General features: G+C 34.6%; 2 protein-coding genes across 2 annotated transcripts; one reads left to right on the top strand and one right to left on the bottom strand.

Moving 5' to 3' along the window:
• Positions 1–17083: 17083 nt before the first annotated feature.
• On the top strand, positions 17084–20504 carry LOC139894448 (endochitinase-like). The gene is made up of 3 exons (XM_071877745.1): positions 17084–17538; positions 17962–18106; positions 19334–20504. Exons 1-3 carry the CDS (start codon positions 17094–17096, stop codon positions 19701–19703), a joined length of 960 nt encoding a protein of 319 aa, XP_071733846.1. The 5' UTR covers positions 17084–17093; the 3' UTR covers positions 19704–20504.
• On the bottom strand, positions 19735–22722 carry LOC139894450 (uncharacterized). The gene is made up of 3 exons (XM_071877748.1): positions 22294–22722; positions 20874–21111; positions 19735–20235 (listed from the first exon to the last, which is right to left on the bottom strand). Exons 1-3 carry the CDS (start codon positions 22642–22644, stop codon positions 20111–20113), a joined length of 714 nt encoding a protein of 237 aa, XP_071733849.1. The 5' UTR covers positions 22645–22722; the 3' UTR covers positions 19735–20110.
• Positions 22723–27464: the final 4742 nt, after the last annotated feature.

The following is a 27464-nucleotide window of genomic DNA, read 5'->3' on the forward strand; positions in this document are numbered from 1 at the left end:
ATTCGGCAATCCTAACATTCACCATCCGGTTCACAAGCAAAAATGGGTGCCATCTACATCGACAAACCCTAACCCTAATCGTTTTAATAAAACTATAAACTCTAATACCACAAAACCTAATCAGGCACCCAAATCTACAAACCCTAAAAGTGGAGCTACCTTCCCTAATAACATCCCGATAAACCAATGACCCATACTTCGAGAAAATGAACCGCATAACCAAAAAAATGATCCGGGGTCAGCCTCTATCACTTCAATCATGGTATTTGGTTTCCCAGATTCTTGGAGTAAGCTTGATCTTCGTTGCTTTATTAGCAGGTATGGGGCGATTCATGACATCTTCATACCTTTCACGAAAAGACTTAGAAACGGTAATAAATTCGCCTTTGTTAAATTTATTGATGTTACCGATCTAAATTTTCTGCTTAAACGATTGAACTCTATTTATCTCGGTAATGGGTGGCTTAAGGCGTACAAGGCCTATGATCGTAAAACACCTGATCCGGATGTGTTACCGAAACAACCTGCTTCTACTAAGCCTGCTCCATCGCCCATCCCTACTCACCACATCATTCCGAATAAGGGTTTCACGGATGGACGCTTGTTCAATAAAGTTGTTGGAAATATGGATGGGTATTCTAGTGATATCACGAAAGAGTTGATTAGCATTGGGTGGTTTAATCATTGGGATTGTAATGGTAAATACAGGTGTATCTCGGTTGTGGACAAACATAACGACATTGAGCTCCTAAATAAAGCTATTATCGGTACCATTCTCAAACTTGAATATCTTGAGCACATCATATTTTTATGTGAAATGGAGAACCTAGACAATGTTCAGGTAAAATACTTAGGAGGGATGGATGTCATGTTCATCTTTGAGTCAAAGGATCAAGTCTCTGCTATTCTTAATGCGAAACACCACTCTATTCACAAATGGATGACAGACATCCGTAAATGGGATGAATGTCACTCATACCAAGGTCGTATTACATGGTTAAACATCACAGGTATCCCTGTCCAGTTTTGGAATGAAAACACTTTTAGGGCCATTGCAAGGTGGTGGGGTGAACCTCTCGACTTCTCAAACTGCTCATTAAAAGGTAACCAAAACCTTGTGGTGGCAAAAGTGTTAGTTAAACTACGAGATGCACACTTGGTGCATGACATTGTGCGTGTCACATCTGATTTCTCTTTCTTTTTCGCATATGTAATGGAAGAAACCAACGGGATTTTTGAAGTTAACGTTAATCCAAATCATGAGGAAAGTGATGGTAGTGAGGGGATATCAGAGTCGGAGCAACCGGGTAATGATGAAAATGTTATTATGGATGATGAAAATAAAAGTGATTTCTCTGACGACTTCTGCGGGTATAACCCGATGTGTGATAATAATTCCAAATGTTTGGTAGAAGAAAGCTCGTTTGGAGAACCAAATCGTGAAAACATAGGTGCTTCATCCTCTGTTAACAAGTCTGTCCCATGTGATGTTGATTCAGGTTGCGCTAATGTTAATGAAGTGGACCAAAAAATTACTGACACTGGCCCGGCCCATAGGGGGGTTAACGAGGGTGGACAGGCCCAACAAGGTGTTATGAATGCAACGGTTATGAAAAAGGTCGCTGATGCCAGTGATTTTGTGATTGAACAAATCGTCTTTGCTGATAATAGATGTGCTGACAATGGTTCAAATGGACGTGAGAACTTAGCTAAGGGCCAACATAATGCTTCCAATGGGCCCATTCTTCAAGACGGGCCTCCTCCCATCCCAATGTTCAAACCAGACATACCCTGCGTTCCGTACGTGCCTGATGTTAATAAAAAAGATACGTCCATTCCTAAACCTATCGAAAATAATGATACCACTCAAGGTAATTTTGTGGGACAATTTGACGTTGAGTGTCCTCCAAGATTTTTACCGGGTCCGAGATATACACAATAAATACATAAATGGCTCCCGACACACCGAGACAAAGATGGTGACAAAGAGTCCTTGGGGGCTAATAGTACTAATAATGATGTGAAGGATTGTAAGGCTTCTAATATCAAGGTCCTAAGCAAACCTACTTCTAGCAATGAACAATCGCTATCAAATTGTAGCTCGGGACTAAAAGAATTTGGCTCGGATATTGGGCTTGAGTGGATAGGGCCCCCGGAAGGGAAGTAACTCTTATTACTCATTCGTTTTCTTTTTAAAATTTGTTTAAGATGAAGATAATTTCGTTAAATGTACGTGGGCTCGGGAAATTAGAAAAAGAAAAATTTAATTGGGTTAAAAGTTTAATTCGTTTTCATAATCCGGACATTTTTGCTATTCAAGAATCCAAAAGAAAACGTGTCACCGACTTTATGATTGAGTTGTTATGGGGAAATAAAAATTTTGAATACATCTTTAAACCTTCGGTAGGGCAATCGGGTGGGTTAATTTTAATCTGGGATCCTTCTAGATTTTGTGTCTCCGGGGCGGTTGAAAGAGACTTCTTTTTGGGTTTGCGTGGTCGTTGGGCGGGCAAAACGGGTGATTCTATTATTCTAAATGTATATGGACCGCATAATGATCATTTTAAGCATAATTTTTGGGAGAGCCTTGAAAATATTATGCAGGTGGATATCGATGATTGGGTTATTTGCGGCGATTTTAATGAAGTAAGGCGCAGATCGAAAAGGAAAAATTGTGAATTTATCGAAAGTAGAGCTAAGATGTTCAACGATTTCATTGACAAGGCAAATCTCATTGAAATTCCATTAGGCGGGATGAAGTTTACTAGAATTAGTGACGACGGTTTGAAATATAGTAAACTTGACAGGTTCTTGGTCTCAGAAACGTGTTATGCATCTTGGGAAGGAATATCCGCATGTACTCTAGATAGAGATTACTCAGACCATTGCTCCATTGTTTTGAAAGATACGAATAATGATTTTGGGCCGAAACTGACTAGAATTTTTAATAATTGGTTCGAGGATGAAAAAAGTACCGATTTGATAAGAGATGCATGGAATGTCACCATTCGTAATCCAAGGGTTGATTGTATATTTCTTGACAAGTTAAAGAATGTTAAAACGGTGTTGAAAGAAATGTGTAATCCTAAATACAACGCTCTAAATGCTGAAATCGACTTGCTTCACAAAGAAATTTTCGATTGGGAAAACATCATTGGGACTCGTGATCTTACGGACGCTGAAATTACCTCTTGGATAGACTCGAAAAAAAAGTGGCTCCAAAAAGATAAGGAGAAAGCTGACATATTAAAACAAAAAGCTAGAATCAAATGGGTAACGGACGGGGATGAAAATAGTAAGTTCTTTCATTCGTGCATTAAAAGAAGACAAAACAAAAATAACATAAGGGGTGTTAATTTGAACGGTTTATGGATCGAGAACCCAGATGAGATTAAAATGGCGGCTTTTACTTACTTCAAAAATCGTTTTAGTGAAAGCAACCATCGCAACCTCAAAATTCGTGGTCCCTTGAGCAACCGGCTTTGCGACGATGAGGCGTCAGGTCTTGAGATCCCTTTCACACTTTTCGAAATTCATGATGTTATATTAGATTGTGGAGGAGAAAAGGCCTATGGGCCGGATGGGTTTAACATGAAATTCTTCTCAAAATATTGGGACGTTGTCAAAGAGGACCTTCTCGCGGTTTTTACTCATTTTTGGGAGGTTGGTGAGATCTCTAAAGGATGTAACTCCTCTTTTGTCGCTCTAATTCCAAAAAAGAGCGACCCTCAAGGATTTGGTGATTATCGTCCAATTAGTTTAATCGGGAGCCTATATAAAATTATTTCAAAAGTTTTGACCAAAAGGCTACAGAGGGTTATTTCTTCGGTCATCGGTTTCGAACAAAGTGCATACATTAAAAATCGATATATTCTTGATGGCGTGTTAATAGCGAATGAAGTTCTTCATGATATCAAAGTAACCAAAAGAAAAGGGTTCCTATTTAAAGTCGGCTTTGAAAAGGCGTTTGATAGCATCAATTGGAATTTCCTTATGGAAATCATGGAGTTAATGGGTTTTGGTCATAGGTGGAGACTTTGGATTTTCGCATGTCTCTCTTCCGCCTCCGTATCCATTTTGGTCAACGGCTCTCCAACTAAAGAATTTCCCCTTCAGAAAGGCGTGAGGCAAGGTGATCCCCTTTCACCTTATCTTTTTATCATGGTCGCTGAAGGTTTGAACCACCTTACTAAATTAGCCGTTTCTCATAACTGGTTTTCGGGAATTCCAATCGGGCGGGGGGATGTTCGTGTCACGCACTTGCAATATGCGGATGACACTTTATTTTTCGGGGAATGGAATAGACGTAACGTACAAAATCTCACAAAAATTCTTAAATGTTTTGAATCAACATCGGGGTTAAAAATAAACTTTCATAAAAGTTGTGTCTATGGACTTGGGGTCTTAAAAGTAGAAACGGAAAATATGGCGGCATGGCTTGGGTGCGTAGCAGGTACACTTCCTATCACCTATCTTGGGCTCCCACTCGGGTCGTCAATGAAATTTTCGAAATCATGGGATCCGGTGTTCGAAAAGTTTGGCAAAAGGTTGGCGGATTGGAAAGCTAGATCTCTCTCTTACGGCGGTAGACTTACACTAATTAAATCGGTACTATCTAGTCTACCTCTTTATTTCTTTTCACTTTATTTATCCCCGTCGTGTGTTATTGAAAAACTTGAGGGATTGAGACGTTGTTTTTTTTGGGGCGGGTCCTCCGAGGTCTCAAAAATGGCATGGATTAAATGGGATACTTGTCTTATGCCTCGCGAGCTTGGTGGGTTAGACATTGCCCCTCTTGTTTTAAAAAATCGTGCCCTTCTGGCAAAATGGTGGTGGCGTTTTAAACATGAAAATGATTCTCTTTGGGTCTCTATTGTTAAAAACATTTACGGTGAGGACGGGGGTTTTAGTTCATCGTTTTCTATCCCTACCTCACGGACTTCTTCCACTTGGGCGGGTATCCTTAAGGTGGGTAAAAACATGTTTAATACTGACTCCGCTTTTTCTAATTCTTTCAAAAAAAGGATTGTTGACGGGTCTAAAACACGTTTTTGGGAGGATCTTTGGATGGGAGATATGGCTCTTAAGGACAAATTCAATAGACTTTTTAGACTTGACTCTAATAGTGGGGCCAATATTCTTGACCGGGATCGATGGGTGGGTGGAGACTTTCTTGCGACTTGGTGTTGGTCCCGCACTATCTCGGGGAGATTGGTCGGGGACCTCACCACCCTTACTAATCTTTTATCGAGTTTTGTCCCATGCAGCACAGGTCGAGAAAAATGGTCATGGTCGTGGAGCAATGATGGCTCGTTTTCGGTTCACAAGCTTACGGATATTTTGGTTATGAGCAACCTTCCCATGGTTAACGGAGGCTTAAAGATGATCCGTAACAACATGGTCCCCCTCAAGGTCGAATTATTTATTTGGCTTACTCGACATAAAAGATTATCTACTAGAGTTGAACTTGATAAGAGAGGATTGGACTTGGGTACTGTTCGTTGTCCGGTCTGTGATAATGGTTTGGAATCAGTTGAACACTCGATAATCTTATGTTCGCTCGCTTTGGAAATTTGGAATCGGGTTTTTGATTGGTGGAAACTAGGGCCTTTCAAAAATTTGAGCATTAATGAATGTTTTATTGGGAATGGTTTTAATTTCAACTCTGATTTGGGAAAGAAGCTGTGGCAAGCCACGGAATGGGTTAGAGGTTACCTGATTTGGAAAAGTAGGAATGCTTTTACCTTTACCAAGTCAAAACTGACATGTGCCATGGTCTTTAAGGACATCCAACTCAAATGTTTTGAATGGTTCTCAAATAGAGTCAAAGGTTTCAATATCGAATGGGACGTTTGGCTAGCAAATCCTAGATTTTATGATTCACTTGCATTATCTTCTACAAGAACCGGGATTGGTTAATTTGTCCACCATGCAGGTTTTTTGCCCCACTCCTGGAGTAGTCGTTTTGGTCGAGAGAATTTGGGGTGGTTCGGGGTGCTTTGTCGTTGAATTGCTAACACTATGCTCCGTCCCCGCTCCAACTTGTTTAGTTAATTCTTCTCAAGTCCAATCTCGGTCTTATCGATAATGAACGGACTAAGGCGTTTTCCTGCACACTTGTGGAGTATTACCATATCGTTTTCTTAAATTACCGTTTTGTTATATTTATTTGTCTCTTTCGCTTTTGTTTTGTATCTATGACAATATTGTAATATTCGTATTAATATATATATATAATATATACTTTTTGCCGTTAAAAAAAAGGCAAATTTTAACAAAAGCTTAATTTTAAAAATAGACTCATTTCAAAATGATCTTATTTTCAAAATGAACTTATTATTAAAAGGAACTTATTTTCAAAGCAAAGTACAAAATAAGTATAGATCCACAATAATGAATATGTCAATATATTAAAGTATAGTACAAAACACCACTTTCATAAAATAATGCACTAAGAGTCAAAACAAATATCTTACAAAGTATCAAAATGAAATCATAGGGTAGCTACTCCACTAATCATTCATAACGGCGACGTTTCGCATGACACTACGATAAACGTTCACCGTCAAAATAAAATAGTACCTAGGATCGATCCATACGCCTCCTATCAAAATATAATAACAAATACAAAGAGCTCGTACCACCACCTGCTAATCAAAAGGAGACGCCGTAGATATAACAAAATACACCGCTACGGTTGATGCCACATTATCGGTGTCACAATAATGCGCTCATGGGACCTCTATGAATAGATTACTCTTAGGCACATTTTAAGAAACCGTTTTAACCAACTTATGTTTACTATATCAAAATATTTTTTACAAATGATTAAAGGACTTTAAGGAATTAATAAAATGAACTTAAAAAATTTACACTTAAACAATACTTAAAATGTTATATAAAATAATATGTAGTTTTATTTAAAAATCACGTGTCTACCCAACCATTCAGTCTAACTTTTATCACGAGTCACGTTACTTAATATTTTAGCCCTTTTACGAATTAACAACTTAAACAGAACTTAACGGAACATGTAAAGCCACATGGAATGAGGGGCACTCGATACGAATCACCATACCACTCACCACACAAACGCATGTTCTTTACTGGAATTTTTCGGGACATTTCGAGGCTGTTTTCGGGACATTTCGGGGCTGTTTTCCGGGCTGTGCGGGACTGATTTCGGGGCTGAAACAGTGGCTGTTCGGGACTGTGTTCGGGGCTGATTTCGGGCTGTTTTGGTTTGGATTTTTAAGACACGGTTTTGACACAATTTCCAAAGACCAATATATTATGATTCCTCAATTAACAAAAACAATTAGAAACCTCGTTAGTACATCAAAAATGAGGACAATCATAACACAATTTATAGACTAACAAACATAACGAGTCATCAAATGAGGAAAATATAATATGCACACATCAAAGACTACTAAAAAAATAATTTTTCAAACGAGCATGTCATACCAATAAGATTTATACAAAATTTAAACAAAGTTTTGAGAGGAAAGATTTTACCGAAATGATCCTAGAACCACCTAGAATATCCGTACTTTATCTCGATTAATGAAAATCCAAAGATGAAAGAAAACACCACCAAAAGAACGCGATCACCGAATCAAATCTAACAAATACACAAGTATGAGCACAAAACACATTCTAGTAGAGAGTATGTAATATCCTTTAATTTATTATATGATCATGTAAGTATGTGTTTATTCTTATTATTACAAAATTATAAGATTGCTTAAAAATCCACTATTTTCATTCTATTTTAACGACCAAAATATGAAATGTTAACACATGTTTTACATGATTTTTATGTGTTTTTTTTAACATAATTCTAATTGTTATCCGTTTTATAACATCCTTTATTTTGTAATATTTTCATATAGTTATATGTTTAATTAAAACTATACGTTGATTAAAACTTCATCCTTTTCGTTATATGTTGATTACAAATAGTATGATTGTTAAACTAAGATTTGACATGTTTTATATATGGTTTTAAATCAGATTTTTAGAGCTTACAAAATGATCATACAATCTAAAAAATGTGAAACAAAAGATAAAAACGTTACCTTAACACTTGAACATCAAAGCAACCTTGAATTTCCAACATAATGAACCAAACACTTAGAAAATTATGAAGTAAAAAGTGCAGAATTTTTGGACTAGAAATTGATGGAAGAATGAGAGAAAACTCATGTATATCTTTAGCACATGTAACTTAAGTCTCATGAAAGGTCTCACATTAAGAAGTCATTAATTCAAAGATAAATGACTAGTAAGTAAATGATGATTAAACTTAAGTTACTAGTAAGTTATAATAGCATGGTATCTAAAGGTCTTTGATGAATCTAGACATGAAATGATGCAAGATTAAATCATACAAAGTATCTAGTTATTTAGACTATTAATTTATGATAAATATAATCCAATGCTAAAAGTTGTACATTCTAAAGTGAGTTAATTAGAATGTACATGGTTTAAAAATTCATCAATCATGTGACACATAATTAGTATTTAACTTATAATAACTTTACTATTAAACAAACTTACGATAACATTATTTATATTAAACGTTTGATATAATTTAACTAATTACATATACTTGATTATCCTTCAAAACATATGTCTTAAATATTATTAAAGTCATAGTGTTAATTTTATGAGGTATTACAACTCTACCTACAAAAAAAAATTTCGTCCTCGAAATTGAAAGAAGATATGAAACTGAAACATAACAGATAACAAACAAATGACAGTTTTATGCGTAGGTTTAATTCTTAAAGAATATTTTAGGGTTTTAAAATGCAAATTATATTAATATAGTGTTCTTTTATTTTATAAATTACGGGGTATAAGTTGATAAGTGTTCATTATTAATACTCGTGTATCACACATCACATTCTTCAAACTTAAGTATCTTAAATATCAATTACAATCATAAGTACTTATAAGACTATTTAATGATTATATACTCATAACGTAATAAACGATTATATACTCATAATGTTAAGACGTCTCAAGTAGATCAAATATTACATTTTCAAAATCATATTAATTCAAGTAGATTTAATTTAGCATATAATATTTCCTATTATTATTCCATAATTTCCATAAGTTCATACATTACAACTTAATCACCATCGCGCTAGCCAGACGTAATACTGATTATGATGTACATGTATGTTTCTATAGTAATCACTTCATGTTACAATTCAAATTATCACATACGTACTTAGCTTTATCATCTGGCGAAGTTAAGTAATTATTTTCAAATTAAGTCTTATGCATGTTCAAACTATATTTAATTAATTTCATAATTATTCAATTATTTTTCTTCAAACAAATAAATGTAAATATACGAGGAGATAAAGACAAAAATATTCAAACATATAAATCTAGAACATGTAATCAAAATATACCAAAATATACGCATATAATATCAAGTTGATCATAACTATATTTACTTCTAAATTTGACTAGTTGTTGGTCATTAAGTTTTCTTTTGTGCTAAGTTTTCTTAATATATTACCATCCAAATACATGAGATAAAACATCAAATATATAATCACTTTAGCATATAACTCATATAATATAATATTAATATTGATATTAATGTGAAAGTTAATAGTAGGCTATGATTTTCAAGACTCATTAACACATTATTGTGTATCTTAATAAGGAAGCTTTTGACACACTGAAAACTCAAAAAGGCAACCTAGACACATACTAAAATCACATATCGCCGAATTAGGAACGAAATTTGAGAGAACATACATTTTGAAAATGGATTAAATGGAGGATAAAATATGATAGAAATTCAATATATGATGAGATGTATTAAGAAAGTATGAGAGATAACGATTCCTAAATGATCTACCCCAAACTCACAGGTCAACCTTAAGAATAACTACAGTTTCGAACCTAAGCTCTGATACCATTCTGTAACGACCCTATCTTACAAAGCTCTAATAATTGATATAGAAAGGAACTTATAGACAAAAGGGCGTTAACCTTATTCAAAGTCAAACCGTAATTAAAGTCAAAGCAACCGATATTAAACTATAAGTACTAAGGATTGAAAAACTCAAGGCAATAGTGCTAAGTCCTCTTCAACTCTACACTCTTCCCTCGATCCCAAAGCCCACTGATCACCCGTTGTATAAGAAAGAAAGAAAAGGAATACGACTGAGCTAAAGCCCAGTGAACGGATATAACAAACGCAGGAGTATAGTATGACATGCAAAGGCAAATTTTAACAAAAGCTTAATTTTAAAAATAGACTCATTTTAAAATGATCTTATTTTCAAAATAACTTATTTCCAAAATGAACTTATTATTAAAAGGAACTTATTTTCAAAACGACTTATTTTCAAAGCAAAGTACAAAATAAGTATAGATCCACAATAATGAATATGTCAATATATTAAAGTATAGTACCAAACACCACTTTCATAAAATAATGCACTAAGACTCAAAACAAATATCTTACTGATGTTAAAGCGAAGGGGTACAAAATACTATTAATTTTTACTACAAAATACTATTAAATACGATACAATTTTACACAAGTTATTTATTTATTTATAGAGTGGATATACCTAAACCTTGCTACAACACTATAGGCAGTGTACCTAATCATACAGTAGTGTAGTTTTTAGTAAGTCCGGTTCGTCCACAGGGAACTAGCCAAGTTTAACGCTATATTTTAAAAATTATATTTGTATATATATATATATGTATATATATATATATATATATATGTATATGTATATATATGTATGTATATGTATATATATATATATACATATATGTATATGTATATATATATATAAGTAGTATTATTATTATTATAAAAAGGGGGTTTTTACCGTTTAATGACCGGTTTGTCGATTTTATGTCTTAAGTCGCAGTTAAAATCTAATGTAAAATATTAAAAATAAATATAACTTAATTTAAGGCGTAAAGTAAATAACGATAATTTAAAGTGCGATAAATAAAATGACGATAAATAAAAGTGCGATAATTAAAAAGTGCGATAATTAAAAGTGCGATAAATAAAATGACAGTAAATAAAATTGCGATGAAATATGAAATAAAAGAATTATGCTTATTTAAACTTCCATAATCATGATGTTTGACGTGTTGTTTTTAGTTTAGTACCATGGGTTAATTATCCTTTATCCTGGATTATTCGATATGTCCATACGGTTTTGTCCATAATAGTCCATCAGTCATAAATATAAAGTGCGAGAGTCTTCGTCAAATTATCCTTATACCCGAAGTCAAATATTCCAACTAATTGGGGATTCGAATTGTAACAAGGTCTTAATACTTTGTTTAATGAATACACCAGGTTATCGACTGCGTGTAATCTAAGGTTTTATTACTTTGTTAACAATTACACCAATTACCCTTGTATGTAATTCACCCCTGTTTCAACAAGTCTATTGATTATTATGGACAAAACTCGTGCGAAATGTTAGCGTATTTTATGCGCGTCATTATTCGCGACCACGAGTTAGATTTCAACAAACTCGCGAAAGGGAAAGAAAAGGCTTGCCACTGGAGAATATGATCGATCACAATCTCTCGATCGCGAGTTTAATGAAGGCAAAATCTCGCGAACGCGAAATAGAATCTGGGCTGCTAGAATTTGAAGTCGACTAGGAATCCACGTTGTATCACGATTCTAACTCGTTTTTAGGCTATAAATACTCCATATGTAACTTGTAAAATATACCTACAAAATTTATAATGAAGAATACTCTTTGGTTGGCCGAGGATTAAAGGTAATCACTTTGGTTACATATAACCTCGTTATATTCTTGTGTTTATACGTTTTTACTATTGTTCTTCGTATTCATCAAGTTTAATTCGTCTATTATTAGTGAGTTTGATAACCAAGTGTTATCAAGTGTTGTTATCATTTTTGGATTAGATCGAATTTATTTCTTATCTGAAAATAAATGTTGAACGTGTTTCATTTCATAAATTTCTATTTGAATAATTCGTTCTACTTAGCTTAAAATGTTTCGGGGGACTTTCTTGACTTGTGGTCGGGTTTGAAAGTGATTGCTCTAGATAGAAAGATGTCGGATCATTGTCCTATTATGCTTTCGGATGGGGAAGTTAATTTCGGTCCCAAACCATTTAAAGTCTTCGACGACTGGTTTCATGTGGAAGGTATTGATCAAGTCATCGCCGATTCTTGGTCGGCACCGTTAGAAGGCAACCGGAAAGATTGTGTTTTTCGTAATAAATTGAAAAGACTGAAAGAGGCTCTCAAAAATTGGAGCCAATCCCACTTCGGTAACTTGGATGTCGAAATTGAATTTGCAAAACGTGAAACTGTGAACCTCGAACTTAAGGCAGAATTGGGGAGTCTTGATTCGGTTGAATATGAGAATTGGATGAATTCGAGGAAGTTATGGTTAGACAAAGAAAAAATAAAATCTGGGATGTTGAAACAAAAGGCACGGGTGCGGTGGATGATAGAAGGTGATGAAAACTTCAAGTATTTTCATAATTCGCTGCGTAGAAACTACAACAAATCCAACATTCGAGGTGTTTCGGTAAATGGTGCATGGTGTGTGGATCCGGTCACGATCAAAGAGGCAGCAGCCTCTCATTTTGAAACACTATTTAGCGAGGTATGTAATGAACGTCCAAGCTTAGACGGTTTGTCTTACATGTCGATTTCTGAGCAGGAAGCAACGGACCTAGAGTTACCATTTTCCGAGGCCGAAGTTAGGGAGTCGGTGAATTGTTGTGGCAGCTCGAAAGCCCCCGGGCCTGATGGTTTTAACTTGGGATTTTTTAAAAAATATTGGGATATTGTGAAAGGCGACTTAATTGCGGCAGTCAATTGGTTTTGGGTTAATGGAGAGTTTTCTAAAGGTTGTAACGCGTCGTTTGTATCTCTTATCCCCAAAAAATCCGATCCTCTCTCCTTCGGCGACTACCGTCCGATTAGTCTCATCGGTAGCTATTATAAGATTATCGCAAAAATGCTTTCCCTTAGAGTTAGACGGGTGGTACCACGCCTTATTGGACCGGAACAAAGTGCATTCCTCGGGGGTAGATACATTCTAGATAGTTCCCTAGTTGCGAACGAAGTAGTTCACGATCTTAAGCGTAATAAAAATCATGGTTTGGTCTTTAAAGTTGACTTCGAAAAGGCGTTCGATTCTCTTAATTGGAAATATCTCTTGGAGGTCATGGGTTGTATGGGTTTCGGGATTAAATGGCGAAAATGGACGCTTGCGTGTTTAGAGTCGGCTTCAATCTCCATTCTAATTAACGGCTCTCCGTCTCGGGAGTTCCGTTTGCAAAGAGGGGTGAGACAAGGAGACCCACTATCACCTTTCTTATTTATCATAGCGGCGGAAGGACTCAATATTTTAACAAAGGTCGCGGTGGATAAAGGTTTGTACAAGGGTGTGGAGGTCGGTTTAGAAAAGGTGGTGGTTTCTCATTTGCAATATGCGGATGACACGATTTTCTTCGGCGAATGGAGCAAGCGTAATGCTCGTAATCTTATGTATTTGTTGGAATGTTTCGAAAGAGCCTCGGGTTTAAAGGTTAACTATAACAAAAGCCTTCTTTATGGGGTTGGGATTAGTAACTCTATTGTGGAAGATATGGCTTCTTGGTGCTCTTGTCAAGCGGGTAAATTGCCTTTCATGTATTTGGGTCTCCCCGTGGGTAGTAAGATGAAGAAGTTGAGTGATTGGTCCCCGGTTATTGAGAAGTTCAACAATAGGCTAGCGGCATGGAGGGCTAAATCGGTGTCATTCGGTGGACGTCTAACTCTTGTTAAATCGGTTCTTTCTAGTTTGCCTCTTTACTATTTCTCGCTCTTTCGGGCCCCGCCTTGTGTGCTTAAACAGTTAGAGAGTGTGAGGCGAAATTTATTTTGGGGCGGGTCGGGATCTAATTCAAAAATGGCGTGGGTTAATTGGGATTCAATCCTTCTTCCTTACGAAGAAGGAGGGTTAAATATCATGTCACTCAAATGTAAAAATATTGCACTTCTTTGTAAGTGGTGGTGGAGGTTTAAAACCGAAACCAACACTTTGTGGTATACCGTGATTCGAAGCATCTATGGTTCTAACGGGGGACTTGTGCTTGAGGGCGGGCTTGCTCGTCCCTCATTTACTAGTCCTTGGACTTCTATTTGTGATGCATGAAAATGGGTGGATGATCTAGGGATTGCTTTCTCTAGCTCATTCTCTCGCTTAATCGGGGATGGGGCTACTACTTTGTTTTGGGAAGACATTTGGATCGATAATCAATGCCTTAAAAATAAATTCGGAAGACTATACAGGCTTGAGGTTAACAAAGATGCAAGTGTAAAAGATAAAATGGGTTCGGGTGAGGGGTCAGGACCTGGCTGGACATGGGTCCGTGAACCCTCGGGGCGTACGGATGCAGAATTCAGAGAGCTTCAAGGGTTGCTGCAGTTCATCGCAATGGATCGTGACAAATCTGATGGGTGGCAATGGGTGTTAGACGCGAGCAAGATATTTTCTGTTAAGAAGTTGTCTAAACTGATCGATGGCAGCTTTTTATCTAGGGGGAATCACTACATTGAGTCGCTTCGAAATCGCTTGGTTCCTAAAAAAATTGAGATCTTTATTTGGCGAGCAAGAAGGGGTCGAATTCCGGTAAGGGTCGAATTAGATAAAAGAGGTATTGATTTACATAGTTTGCGGTGCCCGGTTTGTGATGGGGGGATCGAGTCGGTGGAACACATCCTCTTCTCTTGTCAATTCGCGAAAGACGTTTGGCTAAAAGTTCTCAATTGGTGGGGTTATGGTTCGGCTATCTTTGGCTTCGACGATATTTTTCTAGGTACATTTGGTTCGACAGCTACTGATAGTAAGCATATGGTATGGCAAGCGGTGTGTTGGATTGCGTGTTACTTGATTTGGAAATGTCGGAATGCAAAAGTATTCAAGAATAAGACCACGACGGTTCCTTCGTTATTTATGGAAATTAAAGCACTCGCTTTTGATTGGATCTCGCGAAGACATAAACACTGGTGTTGTGAGTGGCATAATTGGTTTACAAAGCCGTTGGTGGTGTAATTGCTTCCTTTGCAATTTAGTCGTTTGTTTAGATGGTTAATCTCGTGTTCGTGCAATTCGTTGTTTGTATAGATTGTAGTCTCAAGTTGTATTATGCTGTCAAATTGACAACCATTGTACTCTTGTACTATTTATGTGAATATAATTCATCTTGCTTTAAAAAAAAAAAAAAAATGTTTTCTTAGCCACGTATCAAACCTTAAAAAAGTTCATACAGAACCAATGGCTGATAATAACAAAATTAAATAATAATTTAGAAACATTAATTAATAAAATAATCATTACAAGATTGATTAGTGTTGTCATCGTGATATCTTTACCAGAAGTCACATATTTGTTCAAATTCCACTAGCTTAAATTCCACAATCATCAAATTCCACTAGCTCAAATTCTAAAAGTTTTTTTTTTAAGGCAAGTTGTCAGCATCATCTATAGGGGAATTAATCAACTTCGCGATCATTTGTTACGCACGCACGCATTTTTGGAAGGAAATGAATCGAATTTAGGAACCCGATTTTTAAACCATCCCGAGGGGCAGACGGACATGGTTTGAAACCTGAATGGATCCGGGAAAAAAAACCCCCACAGAGTCAATCTGGAGCTCCATATTTCAGGCATATTAATTAAGAGGATGATCTGAGCAATCCACGAACTCATGACCTCAACCCTAACCCCAAACACAAGGAATGGAGATACCACTCCGCTATAAGCACGGTGGTCTAACGGTTGTTTGTTACAATTTTTTTTTTTTTTATTTCGACTCCGTTGACCCTCAATTTTGACATTTTTCATTGATTTTGACCTAGAGACGTACTTTGACCGCTCACAAGTCGATAATTTAAATTCTAATTTATAATTCGTTAAATATACAAAGTACACGAAACTCCTTAATCATTTTAAATAACTAACACAAATCTCAAATCGCACATTTATACTTAAAACATGAATCACAATATAAGGTTTAATTTCACAAAAACTTTGGGACTTCGGTTGAAATACCAATATATAATCATTAAAAAAACAGTGACTAAATCGGAGCTACGAATCAAAAGATGTGCATTCAATAAAACTGTGATCAAATGTACGAAATAAAAGATATCCTTTAAACAATATTCATCATTTATATTATTTAAATAAGTATTTTTTGTGATAAAGTTGTTCCTGTTCAAATTATTCAGGAGGACAAATATTTTTATTCTGGTGTATGCGGTTTACCGGATTAATCCGTGACCATTTTCAAACTCTTCTCTTACTATCACACAAGATTTAAGATTTGTATCCGATACCTTTTGCATGAATCTCATTGTCTCAACTATTGAGCTCTTGGGTGATACTTTTAAATAAGTATATTTTTTATTTTATTTATTTCTTCTTGTTTACAAAATGGGAGAATAAAAAACAAAAGCAACATGATACTATCAATTTAAGGCTTTGTTACCAAGTTGAAAATTGAAGGGAAATGAAATGAAGGGGAAGAGAAATTTAAAGAAATGGTGTTCATAAGTTTTATGTTGGAAAGAATGGAAAGGATTTGGAAGTGTTATTTGGTCTAATTTCTCTTCACTGATTCCTTCCAATTTGAACGGATCCACTTTCTCCCCCTTTCATTTCATTCCATTTCCTTCGGTTGAATACTCTGGAACATAGCGCCAGAAATATGCTTTAATGTTTGTTGAAGAAAATGGGACCAATATTTTAATTAACATGACTAAAAACAGTAATCATTAGCACCGTATCAAATGGGGCTCAAAGAGATAGTCAACCAACAGAATCTGTTAAAAGGCAATCAACTGTTCAGCAATAATAATAAATAAAAAAGTAACTTTGAACAAGTCTTACATACAAAAATTAATTAGCATTCACGTATGTAACTTCCATAACGTGTTACATCATTCTTTGCAAAAAGTCTACCTTAAGAAAGAAAAAAAGTACTATAAATAGATCAAGTTTTAGTCATGAATTCTCATTCCTTACATCACAACATAACAAACCATGAATACTCTTCTTCAGCTTGTAACAATACTTTCCCTTTTAGCTCATTTTTCGTCTTTTTCGAGTGCTCAAAACTGTGGGAGACAAGGTGGTAACGCACGATGCCCTAACGGAAATTGTTGCAGCCAATACGGGTGGTGTGGAAACACTCCTGCTCACTGCTCTCCAGCAAATAACTGTCAAAGTCAGTGCACTGCGAGTCCTACACCATCATCACCTTCTACTGGTGGTGGTACTGATGTTGGTTCGATCATTACTTCGTCAGTATTTGATCAAATGCTTAAGTACAGAAACGACCCAAGATGTCGTGCAAATGGCTTTTACAGTTACCCTGCTTTTATAAACGCCGCAAAAACGTATAGCGGATTTGGTACTACCGGAAGTACTGATGACCGAAAAAGAGAGCTGGCTGCTTTCTTTGCTCAAACCTCACATGAAACAACAGGTATTTTTTTCTTTTCTTTTTCTTTCTAATATTGTTATTCAGTTACCAAATGGCTTTGGTCTACCGCTATCAAGGAGGGTCTCTGACCTTGAAGTCATTGGTTCGAGTCATGTTTAGGACATCATTCGTGTAAAAATTAACCGCTAGTGCGCTTAGATCAGTGGTACTTGGACACCCAGTTTCGGAGGTTGCGGCACGTCCTGCATACTAACCTCACTGGGGGGTTTTCCAGTTGACCGTCTTACCTTATGGGTGTGGGTCTTGTTATTTCCTCCCAACACGTAGCACAGATATGATCGGGTGATTGGCTTCACTTCGGGTGGGCCCGTCAGTGACTTCTAACAGTTGTTCAAAAAAATATTGTTGAGTATGAATGTTAATGTGTGAAGTAATTAAGACGGTTGATTTACGTCACGTGTATAGGTGGATGGCCAAGTGCACCGGATGGTCCTTTTGCATGGGGCTATTGCTTTGTTAGAGAAAAAAGTCCAACAAGTAGGTACTGTGACTCATCTGAATGGCCATGTCCACAAAGCTACTTTGGCAGAGGACCCATCCAACTCTCTCAGTAAGTTCCCACGTTGATATTAGTTTTTACTTATACTTTTATTCATCGGTAGTTGTAGTTACAGCTGCAAATGCATATTTGTAACGACTATAGGTTGGGTAACTGGTCAAAACAGTTAACACAAAATACACATTAGACACTTTTAAAACATACACAAAAACTAGTATCCGTATCTTACGTCAACTACACCTATTCCAAGATAAGTTAGTGGTTGGGGCTTTGAGATTATCAAAGGAGATCTCAAGTTTATACTTCACTAGCAACATATCTTGTGGTGTACAAACAAATGGGTCGGAAACCAAGATAACATAGATAGACCACGTACATCTTGGTAAAAATACTTCTCTTTCACGGATTATAGGCCTACAATTTGTTTTAACTTTTTAACTTTCTTTTTTTTATATTTCCTGCCTACTTGCTTGTGTGCCTTATCGTATTGGCTGTACCTGTATTACGGTTATATTATATATCTATACTTATTGTAGCATTTTCAGAGGATTTATTGCACTATATGGTTACATGTTTGTATTACATTATATAGCAATTAATTTATACATACTTACATATCACATGCTTTTATGCTATCATTGTATGCTTATTTGTCTATGTTTACATTGTAGACCATCTATCTTATACTGCATAGTATACCTACATGCTTCTTACCAACATGTTTTCGTATACTTATTGTACTTACATGACTGGTTATACTTGCATATTTGACACGCACATATTTTAATTATATGTTATATTACATTATTTTGTTACATGCTTTATTTACCTATACATATCGTATTGATATATACTTTATTCATGGTAAAGTTTCTTTTTTTTTATCTACTTTACTTGTATACTTTTACTGCACATATTGGAATTCATAATTCTTTATGGTCAGAGGTCCCTAGGAAGCAGCCTCTCTGCTCTACAGAATAGGGAGGGACGACTTCCTCTACCTGGGGACCGATAGGTATCCGTGGGTGGAGGAATGACTTCCCTTTTACTTTAGGGTAGAGGAAAGGACTGTCTACATCTAACCTCCCCCATACTCCACTCTAGTGGAATTGGGTATTGTTGTTGTTGTTGTTGTTGTTGTTGTTGTTGTTGTTTTATTTACCTCCTTATATTTGGAAATAGCCCAAAAAAGAATAGTGGACTATTAAATTAGGACGGTAGTAGTTAACATATGAAAATTTTGAATTTGCTTATATTGATTTTAACATTGTTTTACAGCAACTACAACTACGGACAGTTTGGAAGGTCAATTGGAAGGGACTTGATCAACAGCCCTGATCTCTTAGCAACAAACCCAACCATATCATTTCAATCAGCAATATGGTACTGGATGACTCCGCAAAGTAACAAGCCATCAAGCCATGACGTTATAACCAGAAGGTGGAGCCCATCGGCTGCTGACAGGTCAGCAGGACGTGTATCAGGTTACGGAGTAATCACAAACATCATCAATGGTGGCATAGAATGTGGAAAAGGTGGTAACAATCAGGTTGAGGACAGAATTGGGTTTTACAGAAGATACTGCAGCATTTTGGGTGTTAATCCTGGAGGCAATCTTGATTGTTACAATCAACAGCCTTTTGCTTGATATTGAGTTTTCTCAATTGTCAACTTTAATTTAACTTGTCTACTTTATTAACAAATATATGGCTTTCAAAAAAATAAACAAGCAGTGCTTGTTGTAATAAATGTATGGCTTTCTAAAATAATAGACAAGCGGTTCTTGTTGTAATAAAACATACGTTCTGCTCTAATTCTCTTTTAGCTCGACTCGAGATTTGGTCGAAAATATTTCAACAGTTCATCCAGAATCAATTCTTTCAAGTGGATGGAGGTGGCCTTGACGATCTTTATGTAGATTAATTACTATATAAAGACTAATACTTACAGACCAAGCTATATATTTTTAAATTAAGACAAACAAACTTCCTGTTTATTCAACTTCTCTAATTATAAACCTTAGTTTTAGTTAAACATGACTACGGGCTACTGGTTCTATAAAGTGGCCGTGTTGTGCAGACCAGAAGTGTTTGCTGCATAAGCGATGCTCATATAACGCTTTGCAAAAGTTGCACACTTTGACACTGTCAACCATGTGATCCAGAAGAAAACAATCCAACCTGTCATCATATCAGGGTTAAGCGCATAACAAGCACATTGTAAGTGAAGAAAGCAATAATTAGCGATGAAGATATTACTACGGAGTATTACTTTTCACATCACCTCGCCCGGTTGAAATAAGGAGCGTCAAATTAGTTAACCAAAAAGGTCAAGTAATCCCAACTATACATAAAGCCACTTTACAAAAATTAGTTGAATTTGGGCAAAATTTGAAGTTAAGGGAGTTAGATGATGGGTTAAATCTCTTTTATAACTTTCTATCAGAATGCGTTTTATGCATCAATAATAAACTCTTTTGACAACTCTCAACTTGTTTCCGTGTTATGTATTCTACTATTCTTCAAGTATCTTGAATGTTTAACCCATTAGAGATCAATTATAACCTTAATCACCCAAATTGTAAATTGGTTCAGAAAACCCAATTCTAGAAATATTTGATATAAGAGGTAGTCAATATACGAACAAAAAAAAGTGTTGGTGAATCGACCCATCCAATATTAACCCATTTCAACCATCAATTTCCCAACACTACAAGATATAAATTTTCTATGATCAGAAGGCTAATATTATGCTAGCTGAATTAAAAAAAAAATAAATAAATAAATAAATATGTATGAGATGACAGAAAAAGAAATACCTGCAGCAAATAAAGTAGCTATGATTGATGATATTGTTACAGTGAAGGTAACAAAACCAGTAATGAACAACATGCCAATATACATTGCAGTCAAACAAGCAAAAAAAATAGCTAAGAAACCTCCAACGGCTGCAAACGAGATGAGCAGGGAGATGACTATTGCATTCACAGTTGCAGCCGCAAAGAACAACATAAACACCAGCACACCGGTCAAAGCTAAAAGTGTGACTATCCCAGCCTGCATCAAATGCAAATATATCAAACATTACAACTTTGATACCATAAATTAACCAAAATAGTTCAACACCTCAAGTTATAATTTTTTACATTTCAGTACCTATTTAAAACTAGAAAAGCATTTTGGAGTAACATAGTATGCGTTTATTCTTGATCTGGGTAACTTATAATATCTTTCATATAATATACTACCCTAAATTCTTCAACGAAGGATAATTGACGGGCTTATGCAGTAGCCTGTTACCTCCCCTATCAGATGCCACAACATTGTAACTGGACCTCAATTTTGGTAACAAACCATGAGCATTTCCTCAATTCGGATAAGCACATTCTCAATTTGGGTAACATAATATGCATGTTCTCAATTAGGTAACATACCATGCACGCCCTATCAATCTGGTAACACACTATACATGTTTCCTCAATTTAGGTAGCATTCTTTTACTTTTTCTTTTTAATTCTAGTTAACTACCACATCAATGAAATCATCATAACAGGATACCAGTCTGCATTTTCGCAGGTTATGAGGTCAAATATTACTCTATTTACAGAAAATTGCATGAGCATATAAGAAAATTTAGGGAAATATAAACAAAACTACCCAAGTCGAGGAAACACGGGCAATATATTTACACTGCAATGCCAAATGCAATTTAATTTTGAGAAGCTTAGATATTGTTATTTTGTATTGTAACTCCCTAATCAAAAAACAAAGAAAAGGTACCTTTTAGGTTGACAAAAATACTATGAAAAATTTATAATAGATCAAGATTTAAACTTTTATGCATTTAACTACACAGAAGATGAATACTTCCTACATTCCAAAATAAAAGGTCCGGCATATAGAAGGAACAAAATTTAGGAATTTATAATTGCACTTTTAGAACACTTGCATGACCACGTATAAGTAAGGGACTGAAAAGGACATTAGCCAAATTTTCCACTATATATTCACTTTATTATTACTACTTACTACGGAGTGCTACTAAACTTTTCAGTTGAGTACAGCTAATTTTAGATACATTATGATCTAATCAATCCGAATTTATGCATAGATCAAGATTAGTTCGCCCAATTAAGAACACTAATTTGCCTAATTGAACAAAACTGAAATGAAAAATAGTATAGTAAATATTAAATAATAATAATAATAATTAATAATCATACAAAATAAAATACTTACAGAAACAACCAAAAGACCGCGAAGATGACTATTATCGCGACGAGTCCAAATAAGGAGATCACGACGTGCATTAACGATAGCTTCACGAAACATAGGAGCCGCCTCAATTAACGATTTCTTAATTCCATGAACAGAATTTTGATCCAAAATTGATCGAATTAAATACTCGAGAACGCCCTTCAGGTTTACATCATTCGCAATTTTCGTTCTCTCTTTTGAATTGTGATCGGTATTAGGTTTATTACTCGATAATGATGAAGTTGTGTTTTCTTCGTTTTCATCTTTAACTACTAACGGTGGTAACGCGCCGCCGTTAGTTTTCTCCGTTGCATCACCATTTATCACCGCCATTTTCCTTTCTAATTTTGCACGGAGTATTTGTTGTTTCCGCGTGAGGTATAAACAGGTGGGTTTGTGATTTGAATCGCGTGAGTTCTGATAGTTTACAGGTCGTCCGATATTATCACCTAGTCAATCGCTTGATCTAACGCCTTGAACTATGTCCACGTCAACCGGGTTTGGGGCATGGCAAAAATCGACACGTGAGCAGAGATTTGGTAATGGCTAATTGACACATGCGATTGACAGATTAACGGTCGTAATTTAATGAATACATTTTGGGGGAGTGACATGTGCACAATCAAATTTTGTTATGTAAACAACCATCAAGCTTTATAATATTGTACTGTATAATACTTTAAAGCATAATAGTTGTATATATAACAAAATTTGAGGTTGTGTACATATCATCACCCATACATTTGTGATGAATTTCGAGTTTTCGACTGCTTGACTCAGTTTGATTTTAAGCATCTTTGTGAACTACTCCGCATTACTTTATCAAATTACCCACCGGAGACAAATTCTTTTAGAGACCAATTTACAATTTTGTTGATTAAGGTTATGATTGATCTTTGACGGGTTAAACATTCAAGATAGTCAAATAATACCTAACAAGGAAACAAGTAAAACATGTTGAGACTTGTCAAAAGAGTTCATTATTAATGCATAAAAACGCCATATATCATATATAAGAGATTTAACCCGTTATCTGACCCCCTAGGTAGCTCACTTCTCAAACTTCAAATTATTGCCCAAAATCAGCTAATTTTTTGTGAAGTGGTTGAAATTGCTTTCTCAATTATGTATGGTTGGGGATTACCTTACCTTTTGGGTCAAGTAATTTTGACGCTCGCTTTTTAAACCGCGTGAGGTAAAAAGTGATTTTAATGTTTTGAGCGCTAACTATTGTATTCTTCACTTACAATGTGTTTGTTACACACTTGACCCCTAATATGATCACAGGTTGGATTGGGTTCTTCTGGATCACATGGTTGACAGTGTCAAATGTGCAACTTTTGCGAAGCGTTATCTGGGCATCGCTTATGCAGCAAACACGGCAACTTTATAGAACCAGTAGCTTGTAGTCGTGTTCAACTATAATTAACGTTTACTGAAGCGACCCGTCCTAATCCATAAGGACGAATACAATAACATATGATTACATCGCGAGGTATTTGACCTCTATATGATACATTTTACAAACATTGCATTCGTTTTTAAAAGACAAACTTCCATTTCATCGAAAGTTGACAGATATGCATATCCTTTCATAATATATCCAACTATAATTGACTTAATAATAATCTTGATGAACTCAACGACTCGAATGCAACGTCTTTTGAAATATGTCATGAATGACTCCAAGTAATATCTTTAAAATGAGCAAAAGCACAGCGGAAGATTTCTTTCGTACCTGAGAATAAACATGCTTTAAAGTGTCAACCAAAAGGTTGGTGAGTTCATTAGCTAACTGTTCCTAGCTAACTGTTAATTCCGTATTACATTTTAATTATCGCAATTTATTTATTGCAATTTAATTATCGCAATTTATTTTATCGCAATTTTAATTCTCGCAATTTTATTTATCGTCATTTAATTTCTGTTATGTATTTTACGCACTTTATTTATCGTCATTTAAATACTGTTATTTAAGCATTTTAAATATCGGGACATGTATACAAGGTTTTGACATATCATATCGACGCATCTATATATATTATTTGGAATAACCATAGACACTCTATATGCTGTAATGATCGAGTTCGCTATACAGGGTTGAGGTTGATTCTACAATAATATATATAGTTTGAGTTGTGATCGAGTCTGAGACATGTACATGGGTCACGATACGTATTAATTAATTCGAATATTATATATTAAATTATATATGAGTTATTGGACTGTTAACTGTGGACTATCGACTGTGGACTAATGACATTGGACAATTAAAATGAATTAAAATATTGATTATAACATATGAAACTAAACATTTCTTCAAGTTTGCCACTTGATTTCATTTTAAACCTCATTTGTATCTCGACGATTACAATCTGCGTTCAAACCTTTCATAATTCTTGAAAACACCTCACTCGAGAGGATGAACCAACCGCACTTCATCTACGGAAGAAAAGATTGATGCATATAGTTATGCACCTAAAAACACTCAGAACCTGAGTAAACGTTTAACACGTATCTGTGCTAGCTCCTTTGGCATTGTTATTACCGAAAATAACTTTACAATCCCTCTTCAAGGTAGCCAATTTTGTCACAGCTCCAGCAAGTCAACTTCGACTTTTCGTTCGAAACAACCTTATTATAACTTTGATATATATGTGCTCTTTTATTGTTACCGGGGAATCTTTTATATTCCACTATATTACCAGCAGACGTACCAGCAACCTCGTTGCTCCTTGGCTCAAATCTCTACGACAAATCAATATATTTATCTATTGAAGTCTTATCACGAACTTCATATATTTATCTATTGAAGTCTTATCATGAACTCATCGGTATCTTGTAACGATAATTACAATACCAAGTACCAGAAGGCATCAATCGATAATCTCGAAATTCTCAGCGATTCTACGACAACAATTTATATATATATATATATATATATATATATATATATAACTTCTATCTCCTGGATTTACGAATTTCAATTCTGAATTTCTGAAAAGCGCTTTAGCTTATGAATCAGTTTCCTGAGTTTTGAAAAAGCTGGTGAAGCAGTGAAAACTGAAGACTGCCTTAACAGTCAAAAGTTGATGATAAAGAATGGAGTGTTGGAAACACTCAATGGAAAAAAGAAAAAAAAATTGTACTTGAAAAAGGGATTGAGCGACCCATGAAGGAGACTCTGAACAAATCACAAGGGCTAAACTTGTACATAAAGAATCCAAATGATTCAGTATCTACTGAAGTCATTAACGAATACCTTACTTCTGACCCTAAACTCTTGCGGACAAATTTTCTTCATCAACCTTCGATCTTAGAAATTCCAAAATATCGTCATAAATATCTTCGATATTTCTGAGGATATTTTCATAAATATTCTTGTCCGAAATTATTTATCTCTTCGCGCTATCTATGTTACATCATAAAGGAAACTGTATAGTTTCTTTATTCTGTAAACTTTCGAGTTTAAATTCTGAATGTTTTTGAAGTGTTGGGGAACTGACGCATGAGTTAGTATAATATAATGACACTTGATCAACGTGATTATATTACAGTAAGTCATGCTGAGTTTCTAATGGAACGTGATGATTCACAGATCATAACTTCATCATGTACCATGTTACGCGACTCTTGTATTCTATTTAACTTTCAAAGATATCAAGAAAAATATTTTGGATGTATGAACTAAGAAAGAAAGTATAGGAATGGTGGGGAGTAATGGAACGGAAGAAGTTCATTTATAGTAAAAATACCAGACAAAGAAATCAAGGCAGATTTCCGCATTTAATTATAGAGCTCTTAATTTCTTTATTCGCCGAGAAATCAAATCTTTTAGATTTTGAAGGTTTTCTTTAAATCCCTCGAATTCCGAAATTCAACCAAGACAACGTCAAAAGTCAAGACGCACCTTATTTTCTAAATTCAACCCTGACTATGTCAAAAGTTAAATCTCTATCTCAATCCTTTGTGACAGCTTCACTTGTACTCTTCGAGAAATTGAATAGTTTTATCTATATTATTCAATGGTAATAAAAATCTATTTATCAGCTTATGTGAGTCATGAAAACATACTTATTATTATTCATGACCATCACACTCAAATTTCGGGACGAAATTTCTTTAACGGGTAGGTACTGTGACGACCCAGAAATTTTTGACCAAATTTAAACTTAATCTTTGTATGAACTCGACACGATAAGCAAAGTCTGTAATGTTGAGTCTTGAAAACTTTGGAACAGTTATATGAATGCATTTTTCCTTTTGATCATTCTCGATGATTCACGAACAATTGTGTGTAAAAAAATGTAAATAAATAAATATATATAAATATAAAAATAAGTATATATAATAAATTGAATTAATAAATTATAAATCAATCAACTGAATTGAAAATGTAATGTAATATATAAAATAAATAAACTATTATTAAAATAAATCTTAATATATGTATATATAAATATGGCTTCTATACAAAGTTAATATTATATGTATATTGTTTTATATTAAGATATATAAGTATACAAGATATTAAATATCAAATGTAGGTTATTATATATATATGATATATAATTATTAAATATTACCTAATTAATAAATTATAATATTAATATATTTAATTACAAGTAAAAATATAGTTATTATGTTTATTACTTTCATTATGATTAAAAATAAATATTAATATTACTATATGTATTATTAATGTTACTATATCACATGTAGATATAAAGTTTGATGTATTTAATTTATTATATATTTGTTATCATTATTAGTGTAATTATTATTAGAAAAATTATAATTTTAATTATTATGATTATCAAAAGTATTATCATTAACTTGATTACTAAAATTATCATTTTATTTAAAGTTATTATTTTCATCATTCTTATTTGTATTATAATGATATTAATATTACTATCTCTGTTATCATTATTGTTAGTTTCATTATTCTTATTAATATTAATATTAAGTATTTATGTTTGTATTATTAATATTAGTATGTTCCTATATTTATTTAATAAACTGAAAAAGATATAGTTAGTTATACATATTTACTGATACAGATATATTATACTATAAATACAGTTATATTTTTTTATAAGTACATACACAAGATATATATATATATATAAACACTGATATATACATTAATA

Source organism: Rutidosis leptorrhynchoides, chromosome 2, assembly GCF_046630445.1.
Source record: "Rutidosis leptorrhynchoides isolate AG116_Rl617_1_P2 chromosome 2, CSIRO_AGI_Rlap_v1, whole genome shotgun sequence".
Lineage (NCBI taxonomy): Eukaryota > Viridiplantae > Streptophyta > Magnoliopsida > Asterales > Asteraceae > Rutidosis > Rutidosis leptorrhynchoides.

What these genes read in the sequence shown, in the direction of transcription:
- LOC139894448 (XM_071877745.1), top strand. Translation starts at nt 17,094, where the DNA reads ATGAATACTCTTCTTCAGCTTGTAACAATACTTTCCCTTTTAGCTCAT. An exon ending in AACCTCACATGAAACAACAG is followed by an intron (nt 17,539 to 17,961) that starts GTATTTTTTTCT and finishes TCACGTGTATAG; the next exon opens with GTGGATGGCCAAGTGCACCG. An exon ending in GGACCCATCCAACTCTCTCA is followed by an intron (nt 18,107 to 19,333) that starts GTAAGTTCCCAC and finishes ATTGTTTTACAG; the next exon opens with CAACTACAACTACGGACAGT.
- LOC139894450 (XM_071877748.1), bottom strand. Translation starts at nt 22,644, where the DNA reads ATGGCGGTGATAAATGGTGATGCAACGGAGAAAACTAACGGCGGCGCG. An exon ending in GCGGTCTTTTGGTTGTTTCT is followed by an intron (nt 21,112 to 22,293) that starts GTAAGTATTTTA and finishes CATTTGATGCAG; the next exon opens with GCTGGGATAGTCACACTTTT. An exon ending in AGCTACTTTATTTGCTGCAG is followed by an intron (nt 20,236 to 20,873) that starts GTATTTCTTTTT and finishes ATATGATGACAG; the next exon opens with GTTGGATTGTTTTCTTCTGG.